At 45.2% G+C, this 14,059-nt stretch overlaps 1 protein-coding gene across 2 annotated transcripts; it reads right to left on the bottom strand.

Moving 5' to 3' along the window:
* Positions 1–472: 472 nt before the first annotated feature.
* LOC146617244 (sine oculis-binding protein homolog) lies at positions 473–13,292 on the bottom strand. 2 transcript variants are annotated; one of them, XM_085373086.1, is made up of 7 exons: positions 12,988–13,292; positions 10,181–10,310; positions 9,710–9,904; positions 8,543–8,694; positions 7,195–7,290; positions 5,081–7,027; positions 473–2,870 (listed from the first exon to the last, which is right to left on the bottom strand). In XM_085373086.1, the coding sequence occupies exons 1-6, from the start codon at positions 13,078–13,080 to the stop codon at positions 5,090–5,092; spliced, it is 2,604 nt and encodes an 867-aa protein (XP_085229212.1). In that variant the 5' UTR covers positions 13,081–13,292; the 3' UTR covers positions 473–2,870; positions 5,081–5,089. The 2 variants fall into 2 exon arrangements, with proteins under 2 accessions (XP_085229212.1, XP_085229213.1); XM_085373087.1 differs by having other exon boundaries at positions 5,081–7,006.
* Positions 13,293–14,059: the final 767 nt, after the last annotated feature.

Genomic DNA, 14,059 nt, shown 5'->3' with positions numbered 1-14,059 from the left:
GGGTGACTTCCTGCAAGCAAGTCCCGCACATATCCCCTGCCCTGTTATTATTGTGGAAAACTTCCGTCCTGCAGTTTCAACCCCTAACTTGAAAACCTGGAAGTTAACACCCCCCCCCAACGCTGCCCTCCCAGAATCGTCCAGTCACGGCTCCCAGTAGGTCCACACAAAGCCGGAATTCCTGCTCTCTTATCTCATTCATCTGATTTACCGTCACTGCAAAGATGGTCGACTTCCACTATTTCTGGAATGTTGATGCGTTGCCTTTCAGAAAGGCTTCCACTAAAAATAGGCATTTACTGACCAGAACCTGTTAGCACACGGTTTATAAAGCTGTATGACGAGTTTAATAATTACAAAACCAACATGCCTCACAAAAAAGAAGAAACCCCCCCCCCCCCCCCCAACATTTTTTAAAATAAAAACTTAAATAAATTAAAAAAACAAACAGCAGAAGTTTCTTTGATCTTAGAATAACTTTTATTTATTTCACTTTACAAAGAGGTCTTCACCAATGCTCTTATTTAATCTTTATTTGAATACAAACATTTTGTCAGATAGTGACTTTGACAGGGAAGGTCAGAAAGTACCTCTGGGTGAAGCAAGAAGCAACGAAACTTCTGGTAAAACGGGTTTTCTGTCAAAACTCTGAGGTGACACAGATACTGGGTGAGGTGAGGAAAGGCATTGATTAAACATGGTGAAACTAATGATGGCAGTTTGAATTGTTTACTTTTTGGCCTCTGCCGTCAGAGTCGGAGATCTCCTGTTGACACTGCAGCTATTTGTATGAAGTGATGTCATCACTGCGCCATACAAGCGAGAAAGTCCCCTTACCAGCCAAGAATGACACTGACTTAAAGGCATGATCTGTGGTGGGGGAAGTGGGCTGGAATGAGTGAGGAGACGGTGAAATGTGTTGCCACATATCCGTGCATGCACACACGCATGCCCACAAACGGATAGGTAAGTGATTTTGGAATGATGGCTGGGGTGGGCCACATCTGGCGGTATTCTAGCATCAAGCAGGTCAAAGGGACTGCTTAGTTTAACTCAGGGGAGTGCTGAGCTGTTCACTATAAGGCGTTGAAATGCAGCTGACTGCACCCTTGGTTTGACACTGCTGTGAGTGTGGCAAATGGCAATATTTGAATTTAAAGATAAAATAATGGCGAGATGTAAAGGAAAAGCCGTCTGCTTGGCTTATCAGTCACATCAGTCTGATGGCACTGAGTGATTTGCGGAGATTGCATTGGGTTTCAGCAGACTGTCTTATGGCCTCCTGGTTCTTTCTGCTCAGGTGCAAAGTTACAAAGGCAAACAATGCCCTCTAGTGGGGCTACAGCATATTAACATATGGACAAGAGGCGTTTGAGAGTTCAGGCACTCATAAAATGAAAATCATCAAAGAAAAAGAACAAAACAAACAAACAAAAAAAGAAGAAATAAAGCATTTTTGTGAAAATCTACAGATGCTTCATCCATAAGTTAATATAACATCAAATAGTATCTGTGTCGACTACAAAACTGAAATCTTGCAAAGGAACAAGTGTTGACAAGCTGCTAAGTGATCTAGCTGGATCAAATCTCAATAGGTATCCCTGATAGCGGGAACTGTAATACTGATCGCTGCATACTACAGCATTTGATGCCTTTGGGTATAATACCACATTTGGTAATATTACAAGGTTGCTTTCCTTTTCAGAAACGGCTGATCAAAACCAGCATCATCCACAAGAAAATCAGAATTAGGATCATTCATTCATGAATGGCAGGGACGAAACATGCATGGCATTCGGTGGTGAACGTGATTCAAACTCTGATTTGCTATGAGAGACTTGGTAGATTAGGTGAATATTGAATGAGGATCTGTACGTTACACATTCATGTACCAGCGTCATCAAGACGTCTAAAGTGTTCACAGACCATCTCAGCTACTATGTATCAGTAGGTGTACCCTCATATATTCAGTTTAAGTTTACATTGTTTAAGAGGAGGGGGAGGAGACTCTCCCCTGGGTTGTTAGGCTGCTCCATCATCTGTCTCAACAGCCCGGCCGGACTCTCGTCAGTGAGTAAACTGGATGAAGTCTTAATGTCAGCAGACTGTCTTTCTTCCCTTGGAGGAAGTGAGCTGAGTAGGGAATCACAGGCAATCACTTGTGAGGGATAAAACCTCAGAACTGGTGCGTACCGTATTTAGATTGGGCGGAAAGGTGGAGGAGAGAAGGGTATACTATATTCCTGGCTGTCGGTCAAAAAAATAAAAAAACTGATGAAGTCTGAGCCCCCGTCGGCCAGGTAACCCAAAACCTGGAGTGGGGAGTCAGCGTGGGATATGGGGAGAGGAACAATGCAGCTCTTTGTGCAAGCCGGGCAGAGAAAACAAACCGTTTCCCCTGGAAAGAGATCATGTTCAGGCTCCATCTGAGAAGACCACACAAGGCTGATCGGAGCCCTGTCTGCTGTGCGGAGCAGGGAGGGGAGGAGGAGGAGGAGGAGCAGCTCATCTGGGCTGCCACACTGACTCATGCGCGCATACACACTTTAGGGCAATGTCAGACAGGAAGAAGATCTGAGATGCTCCTTTTAAAGCGCTTGCTGAACACAATGTAACACACACGAGCCAGCGACAGCCTTTTGGTCCAAGACAAAATGTGTGACTGTGTTGTGTTCTTCCCCCATGTTGGCTTGTGATGACTTGGCCATCTGGACTTCTTCCTGGGTTGGCACCCTGCTGGTCTGCAGGCAGAGCAACACTCTGGTGGGCCAACAGGCTGAGGGACAGGCTAGAGGGTGTTAGCACTGGTGTTGTCCACAAGAGGGCATGGCACTGAATCTAGCACTGCCGTACAGTGCTAAACAGGGAGTCTGTTTATTAGATAGACAGGGTAGGAGTACAAAAAAACAAGAAACAGAAAGAAGGAAAGGGAGAAAGAGAGACAAAGTAAGTTGTGAGATATCATATATTTTATTCTGTGCAATTTCCATTTACACCATATGTTATATCAACCTCTGCAACCCTGGACACTCATTCCTTAATCTGCCCTTTCTATATAAACACTGAGAATGAACCTTTTAGTCATGTCAACACTCAGATAACTGTTGCACGGGGCACAATCAAACTAAGAACATCTGGCCTTTTTTTCCTCTCTTACACACACTTACACAGGCTTTCATTCAAACACACACATTAAACACAAACAGACACACACACACATGCACACGCACACACGTAAGGGCCAAACCAGGGTTCTGTACTCCCTCTGTCCCATTGCGTTTTAGTTTCAAACGCTCAGCGAATACCCATGTGGTGGGATCGGATTACACGGGCTATAAAATATCCCAAATAAAGGCAAGGAAAACTGAGACAAAAAAACTGGCTGTTTCCTGAGGTGAAATCCTCCAGTTGGCTCCTGACTCTGTCAGTGTGGGAGACTTTTCTTCTTTTTTTAAAAGACTTTTAGCAGTTCAGACAATAGAACAGGACAGCAATGTTTAGGTCAGAGCACAGAGGTGGCGAGCTAAAGTCACTCACATACGACAGCCAGCTCCCATTACACACAACACAAGGCCATAAATCCTTCTGCACAGCACAAGCGGCACACTGTGATTTCATATGTATTGGTTACTAAGGCAATGCATGGAGCCACAACAAATGACACAGAGTAAAGTGGGAACTCATTTAGTGAAAGGAAATCTTGTTGTGCTTCAACACAAAACATCTGGGAGTATGAGATAAAGGTTTATGTCGTGCATCCGCGACCAACAGCTATCCGTTTTTAACATAATTACGAAGGTGACCCCTGACCTTTTGAGGCTTGGAGTGCAATATGGAGAGAAAAGCAGGCCAGGTGAAATTTAAACCACCTCTGTAATATCAGCGGATTAATCTCGGGACATACAGTAAAATGGTAACATGATCTTGTTATGATGAGATACCAGCTGGTGAGGATGACGGCTGGTGTTACAGCCCTTTGGACTAGTGACAAGTGAAATCAAGAGGGCCTTTGATTGGTCCAAAGTAAGGAGGCTTTCCTGCTGCATTCGAACAACAACATCTGGTTGGCAGAGGATAGCAGTGCTAAGTGAAGAAAAGGAAAATGACTGAAAAGGGATGGGGGGGGGGGGACTCGAAACTTCTACATATGAGAGGTACGAGCCAAAGCCAGAACAGGGTGTCATTATGTCATGTGTAAACGGATCGCTCTGGTTCTGCCCCTGTGTTTTCCTAATGAAGCCCCAGAGCTCTATCACAGCTGAGGGTTCACTCTCAAATTGCCGCGCCTTGTAGTCTGCCTGACAATCACCTCTGTCTCTACAGCACCCCAGAAAGATGTCTGCACTGCCTTGTAGTTACGGCCGCAAGGAGCAACAGTTTGACTTTATGGTCACACGGAGAATTGACCTATCTCTCTGTGTGAATGTCATTCTGGACAAGCTAACTCATAACCTCAAGGTCACATATTTGATTCAGCAGCAGCCATTTATCTTTGTCCAATACAATGAACCTTCTACTTTCTCCCACAGTCATTTTCTCCATCCATCTGAGAACAGACGTATACTCACATACCTTGGCAAATGGGAGCCTAAAGAAGAGGCTGCGATGCAAACAAAGAATTGTGACTGTCAGTCAGACTGTGGTGAAGTGATCGCCTTTCAAAGTGACTCTCACTGCCTGTGCCCTCCACCTCCTTCCCTGGTGTAACCTTAGAGCACTGGGGAGTGCCAGGTTACTGGGATTCTCTCTCTTTGGCGCCATGCTGTTTAGTGACCATGCGCATGCTGTTAGACCTGTGATTAAGCTTGCCCTCTGTATGTGCGAATGTGTGTGTCCACACATTTTCCAGTCCCTGGTTAAATGGTGTTTAAAAATAATTGCTGGTTTTTATTTAAACCAATGTGGAATACCACAGAGCGTTTAATGCAAAAAAAGTTGGTGTCAACTTGGTTTACTGTGACATTTATCTTGCCGATGTATCAGTAAGTCTGACTTCTGGTCTTTACAAGATATAAATTAAAAAAGCCATTAAAAACTGTGCTATCTGAATTTTGCCTCACTTTACATCAGAATCTCTTACCTCCATCCTCTACTTATTCTGATCTCTGATTCTTAGGCATCTCCTCTTCAGAGCTGGCTCCATGTCTATTGCACTGGGCACATTGGCAGGGCTCCGCAGACTACCCTTGTCCCTGAGTTTGGGCAAGAGCAATGGGCCAGTGGTCCCACCTATCTTTGGCGCTGTGGGCAGAGCGTAGGCATGGTCCTCATCAGAAACATGAGAGTCCTCTCCTATGTCCCGGACTACTGTTAAGGGCTCTTCTGACAGATTAACTTGCCCCTCAACCCGCACTGGGCTAACAACAGAACACTTGTTCTCTTTGATAGCCTCCAGCTCACTAAGTGACGGGTCAGGGGGCGGTGCTGGTAATCTCTGGGGTCGGGAGTCCGGAGTGGTAGTTGTTGGTGAAGAAGACATCCCATTTTGACCATGGTCCTGAGATTTTTGGGCAGAGGATGTGGCACCATGTGGATGGTTGAACTCCTTGGGGCTGGCTGGGGTGCAAGAAGGTGGAGTATGGGAGTCCTGGTGCTGGAAGACAGTGTCGTGTGAAAGTGATGGTGACAGAGGAGGTGTGGGTCTGATGATATTGTGAACCCCTGACCTGTTAACCTGCCCAGCTCCCAACTCGCCCAGCCCTGATAGGTCCACCACTCCATTGGTGCTGGGCTCTAACTTCACTTGAGTCCTTTGCAGAACCCTTTGGATGACTTGTCGCTCTGTCTGCTGATGCTTATATTCATTTATCCCGTCCGACCCCGGGGCTGAGCAGGGGGATTCGTTGCACTGGGCTCTGGGGGAGGATGCTCCACTTTGGGGTGTGGATGCTGGGGACAGAAATGGCCTCTCTGATTTAACCCAATCTGTGTCCCTTGTGTTCAGGTCACTTGGTGAGGATAGCCCTTGAGGCAAAGTTCCACCCATTTTGCTGACTACCAGTCTGCTGTCTGCCTCAGAAGTCTCTGGAGAAGATTGCCTGGTAGACCTGGATTGAGCCCTGTCCAGCAAATCTGGCACAGGCTGAATAACTCCGCTGTGACTTGGAGTTTCTAGGGATGTTTTAGGGGGGACTGGAATAGGGATAGGAATGGGTATCGGGACAGGTAGGGGTACAATGATGGGATAAGGCACCAGGACAGTGGGCTGGGGCAGAAGAGGGCTAAAAGAAGGAATACCAAAGTTCATCATGGGAGGCATTGGGACAGGACCTCTTGGCATCATATTCAGCGGAGGGGAGTGTAAGCCAGGAAAGTAGGCTCCTGGGAAGGGGTGTATCAGTCCAGGGGGATTCATGGATGAAGAAGTAGGGGGCTGAAGGTGAGGAGAGTGCGGAGCTCTGTGGATAGGGCTGGAAGGAAGGCCTGGATGTCTGGGAGGAGTGGCAAGGGGGCTTTTTAAGCCCTGAGCATGAAGGGGAGGCCTTATAAAGGGCATGGGGATTTGAGGTACTGGCTTTTGCTCCAGAGGGGGGCGAGGAAGAGGTGGAGGAGGAAGGGAAGCAGGATGGGGTGACACATCCACAGTTGAAGGAGGTGGGGGAGGCTGGATGGATCTCTCTAGGGTCCTTAGACCAGAGACAGGGACTTTTGAAGTAGAAGAGGATGCTTCTGAGGGAGACATGGAGGATTCTCCTAATCCACGGATTAGTGCAGGCCCTTTAGGGGAGAGGTTTCTATTACGGGCTTCCCCAGTACTGTTGTTGTTGTTCCAAGATTCTGGAGTGAGTAGCTTTTGCCCAGCTACAATGCTGTCTATCCTCCCCTCCTGATTGGTTCTGTTTGGGCTGGAACTGGTGCTGGTGAGAGCTGCGCGGGCTTCCCGGTAGAAAACATCCATCTTGTACTGGTTCAGACACTTGGTGCTGCAGAACTGGAGTCGCTCCTCACCAGATCCAAAGTCCAGGTACTCTTTAGTGTGACGAACATGCTTGCACCAATCGCATACCTGTGGCACAGGGGAGAGAGACTGTGGGGGGTCACTGGAGTGAAAGATTGTATGTGAAAACAGATCTTTGTGTAGAAACAGAAGATTTCCCCACTATTCCTGCTTGTTAAACCTTGTCATTTTCATCGCATATTTATATTAATATCTCACAGTGGAAAACAAAAGATGCATTGATAGTGTCCTCTTACTCTGACATTGGTGTTTATCTTCAGCACCAGTCTGGGCGAGTCCTCTGTATGGGGGTGCTGAGGGGATCTCTCACTATGGAGATCTTCATCTCTGGCCTGACAGGGGAAAACCACAGTGTGACAAATATCACATGAACTACCGTCAGTCAGGTTTCAGACAACAGTTCATCTACAAATACTACACTGGAATCACTCTGCGGTGTCTGGTCTCCAAATGTGAGCTTCTTACGTAACAAGTACAAAATATAGTTTTAAATAAATCGCCTTGTCATGAAGCATAGCATTAGTCTGAGCTTCATGCAACAACCAAGCCCTAAAGGTCAGTGCAACAAAAGAAAAGCTGTGTTGCGAAACTGATACAATTCTACAGCCAAGTGGGGAAATAATGCAGGTGATGTATTGTCGTATTATTAATGGTTCTGCCAGTATTAATATAGGAAATTCTTCTTGATTCATGTAAGCTGATCTCATGTGGATCTGAGTGCTCCCCCATCTCTGTGACCCATTGAGTCGTGTTGAGTTACGAAATATGAGGCAGCTGAAGGTAAGGTATGCACTGAAAGTGGACACCTCGCCCCAGGCCTCCTGGCCTTCCTCTCAGACAAGCAGCAACAAGCCAACAGAAATGCTTTCCTCCCTGCCTCCGAAAAACTAGAGGGCTTGTTGCGCGCAGTCTGTTCAGCCCCCCCGCCCTTGTGTCTCCGTTGTTGTGTGAATTCACCCACCACGCTCTAAACAACACTGAGGGTGAAAGCTGATATAGCTACTTGTCACCCTGTACCTCTACAGAAGGTATATCCATGTCGCAATGGAGGCTGAAAAATCACAGCAAGCGCATCAGAGCGTTTCTCTGTCGTTGCAGCACTCCTGTCCTCCAGACCAAAGCCACTTAATGGCTGGTCCCTTCTCCATTAACGCGAAACTGATACTAAGTGTCCCACACAAACTTTGACCTCCCTCCCACCATTCCTAAACTGGATCGACCATACGCACTAGGAATTGTGTTCTTAGAGATCCACCCTTTTTAAATTTCTGTAAACGAATCCATCAGTAATGACCTCACGAGATCAGGAGTATCTGTTTCTGCTAGTTTGTATACCTGCCAGAAACCACTTGATGCCCATTTCCCTTTGTGTGATGGGATGTGCCAGGGCTGAGGCAAACTGGATATAGAGTACCTGTGTTTGCTTAAATGTATATGGTTGTGTCAGACTGACTACTGAATTTACAGATTACTCATTATCATACAGATACCAGGATTTACAACACCTCACCAAGAAGAGGCCAACATGAATTGTTTTTGACCCTCAAATGTAATGATAATGTGCAGTACATTATATATACTAACCTTATTGCGTTTGAAGTAGGCCCGTCTGCAGGCAGCAAAACACTTCTCACTGCAGAAGCTCTTGAGCTCTGATCCCATACACAGAGAGTAGCGTTTTACACCTTCCTTCTGGCACCACACACATACTATCTGCACATTTTGTACATCTTCCACTGCAGGAGGGAAATCAGAAGAAAAGCTATGTTAGATAATCTTAAAAGCACAAGAATAGTGTGAAACAGCTACAACTGGGTGCTTTTTAGTCTCACAAAGGAGAGCGCACTAAACAGCGCACATCCAGCTGTGATCTAAACTTCCTGTATGGATGTACCTCACACTGAATAAATCTCAGATTAATATTCTTCCAGGGAACACAGAGATCTTGCTGCATCCCTCTTATAACCTTCACTATGACAGCGCTGTTATTTATTTATCCATCTGTAACGGGTGAACCCATTTTATGCTTATATTCCTGTACATTTTAATCGTACAGCAGAATACCGACAGACTTACAATTCAAGCATTGTTAATCAGGGATGCCAAAAACCTTCAAACTAAAAGCAAAAGCCGCAATTTATTACCATATGTAGTGTTTGTTTTTCAAAAAAACAAAGTCCAAACAACAGAAGAATTACACAGTCTACACAGTATAAAAAGGTGCAGCAGCATTAGTTCTTCTGTTTAACTTACTTTACTCTTAATAGGCTACAAATGTTTACTGCATTGCACCATAATTGCATGCTGAGTTATCTCAGACTGTTATTACACAGTTATTACCTTTGCGGCAAACGTGGCTTATATCACGGGACACTTTACAGGTTATCTCTCTTTTTCAGAGCTTGTAGCACACAGAATTTCTCTTTATTTTGTAAAAGAATCTAATTTTTAATATACATAATTATTATATATTTACCTATAATAATTTTATATATAATATAATTACCGAAAGAGGCACCAAAGCAAGCTCAAACTACTGCACCTAGCAGGGATGTCTCTTTATCATTGCTCAGGAGTCTAGTAGGTAAAAACTGAACCTGCACCGTCTTCTGGAGCTTGACACTACACTCTGACGTGCTAGCACATGAATATCAAACTAATCATCAGGGTAGTAATACTAAAAGCATATGTATAAGGAACGCACAACAATCAACATTTAATCTCCTCATGTTTGCCCCTACAGCCTGCTACCTGCTGATGGCTTTATAAGGGGGACGATGACAGGGGCACTCTTGTGCTCCTTTGGGGTCGTCAAGGATGAGCTTGTTGAGGAAGAGGAGGGTGACGAAGACGGGATGCCGGAGCACTCTCTCTCTCCGCTCTTGTTCGGCAGGACCAAGTGGCTGACTTTGGTGTCCAGGCTTTTGGGTTTTGGCAAAGAGTTTTCTGCAAGACACAAACAGATTCCAGTGTTAACTTGAATTCGTCGAGTAACGTTACACCGTGCAGCAAATCTGCAATACGGCCTACATGATACTATAATAACTTTTTCACAAACAACAGATGTATCTGAATGAATGAAACTCGAGAAGTTCTGACTACAGGAAGTTATGTTTAGCAGATTTGTGCAGTGACTCAATGTCTGCATTACAACCTGCAGAACCTGTTAGCGTAAATTTAAGAACACTGCACCAATAGTGAATCCTCGACGGCCGCCCTCACCTTTCAGCACAGACACATGCTGACGCCGTTCTCTGTAGTTTCTGATCTCGTTGGCCTCTGAATCTCTGAGATCTACCTTGTCGTAACCGTACCATCCAAGGAGTTCATTCATGGTGCTTTCTGCAAAAGTCTGCATGAGAAAAGAAATCAGTGATTAGTGATAATCTACGCATATGGATAACTGAGCTATGCCTGCCTACAAATAGGAAATTGTCAGCATGCATCTACAGGTTATTAATGGACATTTTTATCCTATGTTAAACATAATCAGACCTTCCTTCTCTGAATCAATGTGAGCGATTCTTTCTCAGCCACAGCCTGGTTGGAGAAATGAATAGGGGCACAGAGGAGTACAGTATGACACTTTTTCCATGATGTATTCAAGTTGTTTACTCTTGCTAAATCTGAGACGGAAAGGTTTAAAACCTAACACCAGTGTGAAATCTATGAATCATCCTTTGTTTATCTCTTTTAATTGGAAAAAAGAGGGAGAAAGAAAACTTTTCTCCACAGATGGGATGTGTGGTCTCAGTTTTTTTTTTTTATTACGACCAGATGAAAAAAAAATACAAAGGTCTCTCTCTTTATCCACCCACCTCTCTCTGTGGCTTTGGAAGAACTGGATTGGAGGAGAAACCTGATCCAGAATGGGCAGAAATCAGAGCGGGACACCCTACACCACAGCCAGGTCCCACGGTTCTCGGAAATGCCCCACTCTGCTCTCTTCTTCTCTTTCCAATGTCCACCACTCTCTCCCTCTCTCTTTCTCCAGCTTTCCCTGTCCCTCCCTTTGCCTCTTTTTCTGCCCCCCCCCCCCGCCACCTTCCATCTTCACCATCCTCCCCTCCATCCCAGCACCTTCCAGCCCTGACACCCGACACAGCACGGCCTCTCAGGTTTCACCCTTTTCCAGCACAGCCAGTCTGCTGTGGTGGTGGTGTTGTAGTGCTGTAGTACTGACTGCACATTCTTTCCCCTGCTTTCCTCACTCCGACCTCTGTTCTGCACTAGGGCCTCAAAGAAATGGATCTCTCACTCGCTTGCTCACTTTCTGCTGTGTGTGTGTCTGGGAGAGTGTGTGGGTGAGTGCAAGCAGAGGTATCATATCCAGCTAAATATGCCTAACGATGATTAAAGTCAAGTATCGGGTGTCTGGTGCCGTGCTCGGGGTCTGACGTGGAGGGAGTAGGTCCGAATGTGGTGTTGAAACAGATGTATTACAGAGACAACACTGGGACGGACCTCAGCTGAGCTAGAACTCAGCTTGCCAGCCTTCCTGCCTGTATTTCCTCCACAGTCCCCCCCCCCCTGCTTTTTCATCATTTGACCAGTTTTTAAGTTGCACATCTTATGGGATTTTACCCGATAATTTGAATCTTATATGCTTCCCATCATGCCTAATTTTGATATCTTGATGTTCTCCAGAAGTTCGACACTGATGGCAACTCTCCTACCGTATCTACACAAACAACCCAGTGCCACTTCTTTCTTTCTTTTTTCTTCTTGTGAACGAAAAGACGGGCAATATTTTTTCTTCACCCACCCCTCCACTTCCCACAATGTTGTTTTTGTTTCTTTTTGGCAGTTTAGACAAACATCTGCTTTGCGAGAGTGACAAGCCATATCCCAAACCACAAAGAGAGTTGCAGCCAAAGGCAACAAACTGGGGCCGACCCTGAGATTCAGCCCAGGCAGGCTTACATCAAGCGGGGATAGCGTTTCACATGTTTTGATTAAAATTAGTTAAGATGTAACTCTACACCTCCCCTGGATATCAAACGCTACAATCCAAACCACTTACACAAAAAGAGCACATTTCCTCTCTCACGAAGGCCAGAATACGACCCCCCCCCCCCCCCCCCCCCCTAAGAAAATGACTTTTTCAAATTTTATTTCTCAGCTTCAGCTTGAAGAAGCCTCGAGTATTCCTTACCCCACCACAGTCAACAGTCTCAAATATCCAGTGTCCAAACCCAAACAAAGCAGACAACCCATGGATTAGTTTCCATGCAGTAACAGGCTCATAATAGTGGGAGGGAATCGTGCCTGTTACTGTGATTTAACTTATTACTGCCTATGCAGTGGCTCTCCTTCTACTCAAAGAACAGTGGGGAGATTCTTAAATGACATGTCATCAGTGAGCACTTCAAGCGGGAGCTTTCGTTTAATGTGATGTTTGCATTCTTTAACAGTCTGTGACAGTGATTTTAGAGCTTTCCCAAGGAGCGGGGCTATTTAAAGAATATAGATGCCCTGTCTCTTTTTCATGGGGGCAAGCCTCTGTGGTACAGCAAGTGAGCGCACCGCAGGAGCGGGGAAGAATTGACGCACATCTGGATCTCCGCTGGACAAGACTGCGCGTCCGGCCACAGCTGGCCTGACATGGCGTCACAAGAAGGCAGAGGTCAGACTACTCTTCAGCACTAACATTTATATAATCAGAAAATCCCGTGTCTGTCTTTGCGTCTGTTTCAACTTGTATTTATAAACACGTTTATTGATATTTTCCAGTTGTCTTCCTAAAGATGAAAACTTTCGAGGTTTTTCTTATTTTGCAATACAGCTTCACGCAGTAGGATATAATTGCTTACATAAAAGACAGAAAGCGAGCATTCATTAAAAGCATATATATTTTTTGATAGTATTCCCCGCACTGATTTGTGCGTAGCTGACTCACTCGCTGCTGTGTGCTGGAAGACGTGTGCGCAAAGAAGTTATCGCCCCGTCTCATCTGATTACAATAATAACAATAACAATAATAATAATAATAATAATAATTTTTCAGTGGCACACAAACCCACTCTCACCTTCATCTCCTGGTTGATTTCCCTCTTTACGGGGTGCGCGGGTTTCCTGCTGCGTTTATTTTCCGGTGGTCTCCCTTTCTCCATCTCTGGCATAGTCCCGGTCTGGCTGGATCCGTTGCGGATCAGTGTTGAGTGTCGGCTGGAGTAGTTTCAGTGGAGTATCTCAGAATGAAAGCTGTCACTCCTGGTGACAGCGGCTGTCATTCCCGGACGTCCGAGTCCCTCATTTGAGGCTTCACACCACTGAAGTCCACTGAACATGCGTGCACTGTGCGCTGGAGTGTCCGCCGCTGAACAATCTCAACTCCCTCTTTCCCACTTCTGTCAAGTTTCTACGGAAAACCAACATAGGTCTTCCGCTTTGGATTTTCAAAATATGACAACTGTCAACTGTTTCTTGAAAGCATATTAGAAACGAATCCGCAATTAAAAACAAAAACACAATTACGCCAATGATTTGCGTCCCCGCGAAAAATTTGGTTTCCAAATTTTAAACACTCTTGCGAGAAGTATTTTAACTTGACTGAAACATGAACCAGCAAAAAGTTTCTCATCAATTTAATTGCATTTGGTGGTTTTTGCAATATTTGAATGTTGCAGTGTTGGTATAATATAAAAAACTAATTACATCATAGCACGGTGCTCTCTCAAAGCTCATTAACTCTGTTCAAAACCTACTAAGGTTTATTATGTCATTTGTTTTGTAAAGATTAATTGGCCAAAATTATATGTTATCAGTTACTTAATGTTTCCCCTTCAGCTTTTATTATGAAAGGTGCATCGCCTGGTTACCGGTCTCATTCGTGCGCTCTCTGTGAGGGGAGGGCTTTGATTTGATGTAACCCAACACCTGGCACCCACCCCTCCTAAATCTCAACAGATACATTTCATAAGGAATGCAAAGACTGTGTTTTATCTGAGGGGGCACAGAACAAACACTGTCTCTAGACTCTTGTCTTAAAATAAAGAGATGAAAAGAGCGCTGCGAGTTAAAAAAGATACCAGAATGTTTGGAGCTTTCTCAAATGGCATCCGTCTGATCCGCGCCAGTCTGTGTACGAGCGTGTGCGCG

Source organism: Diplotaxodon limnothrissa, linkage group LG15 (genome assembly GCF_057381915.1).
Source record: "Diplotaxodon limnothrissa isolate DT_005_m linkage group LG15, D_limnothrissa_male_GT1.1, whole genome shotgun sequence".
Classification (NCBI taxonomy): Eukaryota; Metazoa; Chordata; class Actinopteri; order Cichliformes; family Cichlidae; genus Diplotaxodon; species Diplotaxodon limnothrissa.
This window is presented reverse-complemented; position numbering and strand designations above follow the sequence as displayed.

What these genes read in the sequence shown, in the direction of transcription:
- LOC146617244 (XM_085373086.1), bottom strand. Translation starts at nt 13,080, where the DNA reads ATGCCAGAGATGGAGAAAGGGAGACCACCGGAAAATAAACGCAGCAGG. An exon ending in GCATGTGTCTGTGCTGAAAG is followed by an intron (nt 9,905 to 10,180) that starts GTGAGGGCGGCC and finishes TGTGTCTTGCAG; the next exon opens with AAAACTCTTTGCCAAAACCC. An exon ending in AGATAAACACCAATGTCAGA is followed by an intron (nt 7,028 to 7,194) that starts GTAAGAGGACAC and finishes GACCCCCCACAG; the next exon opens with TCTCTCTCCCCTGTGCCACA.